Source organism: Podarcis muralis, chromosome 5 (assembly GCF_964188315.1).
Source record: "Podarcis muralis chromosome 5, rPodMur119.hap1.1, whole genome shotgun sequence".
NCBI classification, from domain to species: Eukaryota; Metazoa; Chordata; class Lepidosauria; order Squamata; family Lacertidae; genus Podarcis; species Podarcis muralis.
The window spans coordinates 27,021,578-27,028,001 of record NC_135659.1 but is presented as its reverse complement, the minus strand read 5'-3'; the positions used below and the strand labels follow the sequence as shown (position 1 = coordinate 27,028,001).

At 37.9% G+C, this 6,424-nt stretch overlaps 1 protein-coding gene across 3 annotated transcripts in view; it reads right to left on the bottom strand.

Annotated features, from left to right (window-relative positions):
- TLCD4 (TLC domain containing 4) overlaps window positions 1–6,424 on the bottom strand; it is a 40,990-nt gene that overhangs the window by 9,892 nt on the left and 24,674 nt on the right. For all 3 annotated transcript variants that reach the window (XM_077928458.1, XM_028732737.2, XM_077928459.1), the window contains 3 exons: window positions 4,561–4,619; window positions 2,657–2,751; window positions 1,383–1,456 (listed from right to left, as the gene is read on the bottom strand). In XM_077928458.1, the coding sequence (XP_077784584.1) occupies window positions 1,383–1,456; window positions 2,657–2,751; window positions 4,561–4,619 (228 nt within the window). The remainder of the gene's footprint in view (window positions 1–1,382; window positions 1,457–2,656; window positions 2,752–4,560; window positions 4,620–6,424) is intronic.

Here is a 6,424-nt window from a genome sequence, read left to right as displayed (position 1 = left end):
AAAGCTGCCTGTTTAAGTACAGGAATAGTATTAAATAGAACACTAGTTAGTTGATTAATGCTGTGACAGCAAAGTATGGTGGTGTGGAATACACTCTTTACATCGACACAGTAAGCCAAACTACGGCTAACCAGGAATGTGTAAATGGAGCCATGTTAATGCTCAGGCTGCTCATGTTTTGTGATGGATTTTGACTGAAACCTTTGATGTATGCCAAAATTTATTAAAGTGGAGGTTTAACAAAAAGCACCACCAGGAGAGAAAAAATTAGGCTATACCTTGCAAAAGATTAGGATGCATATACACAATACCTGACAATGAACACAAGTGCCAAAATTGCATCAGTTTACTGAGTAGATTTCAAGTATCCTTGTATTAGGGAATTCCAATCTTGTATGTAAAGATTCCTCAGTTTATGTGACTAAAAGTAGTCTTGCTTAGAAATGAAGACTGGCTGAAAATTGGTAATTGCTAACATTATTTTGCATAGCAGCTTTGAGAGGATTTATGCCAGTTACAAAAAGGGGGAAATTTAATGATACAAAGCAAAATTTTATTAAGAAAGTTAATACTCCAATATTTAAAAATGTTCCTCATTGCTCTGATAGGCTAACAAAAATAATGTATCTGTATGTAAAAGAGTGTCTCTCCCACTATCAACCATCTTCAGCCCTACAAACAGAGGCCCTGTTAGTGGTGCCATGACAGGGTCTTATTGGAAGGGAAGTACAGTAGTTCCCTTTTATGAAATGCTCGTCCTTGTGGCTGGCTCTCTTTATTATCAACATTCAGGAAGAAAAGAATTTAAAAACATACCTGTTCACCCCAGCATTTGATGGCTGAAATATACTGTACCTTGAAATTATTAACTGTGAGGATATGGGACTGTTTTAAAATGTTTTCACATGTTTTTAAAACATTGTGGGTGTAGTTTTGCTGTTTTGTTGTTTTCCTCCCTGTGCAACTTTGGGAGGAAAGGTGGAATAAATATAAAATAAACTTAGGAATGCTAGAATTATATAAAATGGCTCCTACCATTAACATTTGTGTTTGGAAACTAGTAAGACAAGATTGAATAAAACCAATAGCCTAAATAATTATATTTATTTCAATGGACATACTCTGAGTATAACTTACTTGGATGCCTCCCCAAAGTTTGTTTTCTTTTACAGTCTTTAACATGCCTGCCTTCACAACAACCCTTTGAAGTGGACTACTGCCATTTCTAATATACTTTGATATGGATTGGAATACTACCTACTGAATGAACCGCATCGGAGCAAAGACCTGACAACAGGTCTTGCTGTGTAGTCCCTGAAATACATACTCTTGGCAACAGGCAAGTTAAGAACAGCTTATTAATGTAAGAAAATGTCACCTACCGCTGATTCACAAAAGGGGTAGATATTTCTGCAAGCAGACGAAAATTAGCAAAGTATGCCAACAGTCCTCTTTCCTAGATAAAATAAGCATTATCACAATCAGAGAGAGAGAGAGAGAGAGTCTCAGAAAAACTGTAAAAAAATTTATTATACAAGATGAAATATACAAATTGAAATATACTGTATATTTCTACAAAATGCCAAATTAAATGTACATAATTAAACAGAATACACATTAGAAAAGTGCTTAAACTCCCTCAGTTTGGTTCCCACACCACCTATGTACATCAAGTACTTAATGCACCTTGCATTCTGTTGTTAAAATTGTATAATGTTCAAAACTGAATTATATCTTCTAGCAAGGTCAAACCCAGGTTGATTACCTTTTAGGGTACTTGAAATGGTTCAAGAAAGATCAGATGAGATATGAAATTAAGATCTGCTGACAAAATTGTAGTTTTACCCATTAACCCACAAAACCACATACTCAACAGAAACAAGTTGCATTATCAGTGACCTCTGTAGCCTTGTTTGCAAGAGCTCTGGCTTCGGCTAATGGAGATGAGCCTTCCTTTGCCATTGGCTCTGCTGCTAAGCTCTTATGTAATGCTTACAAACATTCCGGTTGCTCATAATTTTTTAAAACTGTCAGCACATCGTCCCAAATAAGACTGTGCTCTGTAGAAGAGAAGTTTTGAATGATGAGGGAAATTAGTTAGTTAGTTAGTTACAAACAAGTCAAAAACAAATAACAGAGTAGAACTACCAAATCTGAACCTCATCAATGCCTCTTCTAAAGGCTCTCTGGACTGGCATTTGAACCAAAGAGGAACCAATCCAAGTAACTGGGTCCCTGGTGCCACCTTAAAAATAGGAAGCTGCAACACAACTGCTGACAGGAGTGAGGTTCCATCAGCATATTACAACTCTGCTCAAATATTTGCACTGGCCGCTGGAACAGTTAGACGCTATGTAATGTGCAAGTTTTAAATTTGTTTAAAATTATATTTCTGTGAAGACATTGCTATGATCCCCTAGACCCCAAACTTTCCTATAACTAGGTATGTGTAGCCCAAATATTTTAATATCCCTCACCTTTTTACTCCACCCCCATTGCCATCCCTTTCTTCTGTCATTAGGGCAGGGACCTCTCCTTTCATTCTTTAGAAAGCACTATGAACATGGATGGTGCTCTATAAATGACTAATAACGTTCAAACTATGAATCCCACATGGCTCCTTGCTCTGCTATTACAAAAACAATACAGCACTCACCAGTACAAAGTAGTAAGCATACAGAGCTACTAAATGGTGAATTACAAAATATATATCCCCAATCGCATTCCAGTAGAAAATAATAAGCAACAAATCTAAAAGAAAGAGAGAAAAATGAAAGGCTCAGTAATTTTCTTCAATCATTGTATTTCATCTTAAAGCATTTAATAGACAATCATTTGGGGGCAAGGAAGAAGAATTAAAATAGGTATCAAATCATGCAAATACTCAGCAAGTGACAATGCTTCTCCTAATCTATGCTACAATCAATCTGTAATAATTCCTGAAGTGAAAGCTGAGAGCAGAAATATAAATACAGTGTTTGGTGTATCTGTCTGTAATACACACCAGCCAGTGCCAGGCTATAGCATGGTGAGGCATCTTATCCTAAGAAATCACACACTGGCACAGCAACGCTATATAAAACCCTTTCTGCATGAGTCGCCATTATATGATACTTAGCCTGTCAAAGCTTTCCCATGACTCCCATGTTGCTGCCATGTGCTGACTTGAATGCAGGTGTCCATTGTTTTAGGTAGATTTTGTGTATGTGTGGATAGGACCAGCCTTGGAAGGCATTAATGTTGTTCACCATTTTGTCTCAAAACACACACATGCCAATTATCGGGTAGGCTGTTCAAGTTTAGCACATCTGCACCAGAGAGTTGAATAATTTTGTTGCAGAAATTGAATACAATAGTAGTTTCCCTTAAGAAATCTTAGGAGGTCATAGCACTGAAACTGAGGACTTGCAATATCAAGTGTACAGGGGATTTCAATCTTATGCTGAGGAAAATGTTTCATGTGCTGCTGACATTTTTAGTGAACATGCTGAGCTTTCCTCCTTTCACAGAATAAAACTGAAAGCACCCATGAACAGAGCTACAAGATAGATATTGGTATAAATCAATTAAAATGATAAAATAATAATAGTCTACTTGCCAGTTCCATTGGGGATATCTTTAATGCAATCTATTTAAAAAAAAACAAGTCCAAACATCCCACTGCAGTGGCACCTCCAGAGAGAGGGCCCACCAGTCAAACTACTGACAATGAGAAAAGTGAAGGATTGGCAAAGGGCAGCTATAAAATAGATAGCAACCCTTTTTCATGGTATTAAGGGTTATAGTTTCCAGCATATCATCAGGAAATAGAGCCCCAAGCCTGGATTGTGGCACCTAATCATATGACTGTGCTGCTTCCCACTAATATGAACCTCAGGTATAAATAATCCAGCCAATTTTAAAGTTGTTTCAAATTCCATATGGTTGTTTGGATGTTGCTATCCATTACCCCTGCACAGCATCCACAGTTTATAATAAATTCCACCCCAGAATGCCGAAGACACTTTTGAAAATTATTTTTGGTTTTGCCATATGTTTTAGGGCCCAAAAGAAAAGATGCATATTCACGTATGCATTTTTTGCAGCCCTTTAAGATGGGGGCTGGGGGGGAGAGGTTCAACTTTCACAGGAACAAAACTGAACCAACCAGAAGATACTTGCCATCTGGTTTAGTTAGCTTCTCTTCCCCTTCGCTGCATTGCTACAGTTATCAAATTACTGGTGCCAGATCAGGGTTACTGCAGTGGGGCAGGGGGGAGGGGAGGGTAATTCCTGTTGCTTCGGAGGAATGACTGGCTGTATTCAGCCTTGGAGTATTAGAAGCTGGCAGAGGAACTATAAGCTTGCAACATTACAATATTGTCGGTAAGCATATAATCATATTTCCCACCAGCATGTTTCCCCACCCCACAACACAAAAGGCAAGGAAGGTAAATTCTGCTTTCTAAGAAACAGGGTTTCCTAAAGGCTAATACCTTGGTAAATATTTTTATTGTAAAAAGTTAAGTTGTGCATGGTGCAAATTACAACAAACTTTGCAAATAACATTGTATACTTTACCAGAAATGAGGTAGCCTGAAGTAATAGCAAGGTTTAGTTGCACTGTAGAAGGCTCACCCCTATAAACAATGACACAAAGGATGCAAAAGTTATAACACCTGCATGACAACTACATATATGTATATTAGTTAACACATATGGAAATATTTGCCTCCTTGCCCCAGAAAAACACCCTGCCTGCCCTCATGCCCACTTTTCTACCCTCCCACACAATTTGGGATGGTGTAGGGAATAAGAAATATTTAACTAACCGTGACATATGACAAAAAGGTATAGTAGCAGCTCTTCAACAAATAGCTTATTAAGAGTATGGACTATGGAAGATGGAGAAACTCTTCACTCTTCACTGAAAAAGTAAAACTACTTGGGCCTCTCTAGTCTTGTTCATTATACCAATGGTTTTCAGAGCCATTCTGTGACATTTTTTCTCTTCCTTTCTGCTGCTTTGCTAGTTTTTATGGGGCCGACAAGCAACATGCTAATCTATTACTGACTGATGGCCAAACCAGTTTGTTAATCTTTCTGCCATCACCTTCACCCTTTATGCGTGTGGGATGGGTTGTGACTCTGTGCGCAGGAAATGGTAGATTGTCCTCTGTCTTCTGCTTCCTAACCATGTATAGATGTATACATGAAAATGGAGATGGAGAAGCTTTTTCAGCCCAAGAGTCATTTATCTGCATGGGCAAACATTTGGATTTTTTTTGTTTTCCCCCCTAAATTTTGAAACATTTTTTGTTAATACAGTTTGATAGTACAAAACAATCTTCTGCTTGTCTCATAGAAGAGACACAGGGAGTCAAAAGCTATTTTATCCTGCCTTTGTAGTTTATCTTCACTTGCATAAACAATAAAACACAAATCTGGGCTACCATTCTAGGGGCTACATGCCAGGAATAGGGGCCAGAGGTAAAAATGGGTGGAGCAACAGATGCAGAAAGAGTCACATTCCAGCCTCACAAAAGTCTGAGGCTGGACATACACCCTCCTGCAAATCTCTCCATCCTTCATCCTGGCAAGCAAAAGGCATTATCACACTTCAAGGACACATTCTAGCCAGGCAAAAGCAATTGAGAATGATGAGGAGTTTATGAGGAGAGACCCACTGCAGATATATCTCACATGTACAGAATGATCCCCAGTGATGCAACATATGAACTTGATAGACAAGACAGAGGATTAGGCTTCAAATTAATGTAAGACCTATATTTGAGCCTTAAATAAATCTAAGTTTTGTAAATCTTCAATGCAACCTTTTACCTGAAGAATGTAGCCAACATAAAAGGAAGAAAAGTGGCTGTGGCATGCTTGTCATTCCCCTGTAATTTTCACCTACATTTAAATTGCAATTTCCCAGACTTAATTATATTTGCCTCTAATTGTTCCAATTCTCAAATGGCAAGAAAGAGTTCCTAATTAAAAAAGAAAATCTTTCATAAACTGACTTTGGAGCTTAACTCTGCCTTCTCTAGGGAGAAGGCAAATTTTAAACCATGATCATACAACATCGTTTCAATTTCATCAGCGTTTCTTTCCGTGTTTATCATCAGTCATAAAGTCAACTAAAATCAAACCATGGTGGACTAATCAAAAAATGGAAAGCAAACTCTTGCTGTACTAAACATCAAAAGGAGTGTGGCAAAGGAATTCCAATCGTAGATAGACCACATGCGTCCAGGTTCTATACAGTGTATAAACATTGCATCAATGTAAATTGTATAAAACTATTTAGGCCTAATAAGTAGAAACAAGTTTGTTTCCACTTAAAACAATGTGCTCACTTTAAAAAAAAGCGATCCTAGGTTTCAGTTGCGATCCAACACCCTCAGCAGGGATGTACAGAGCTGTGGGGCCATCACAGCAT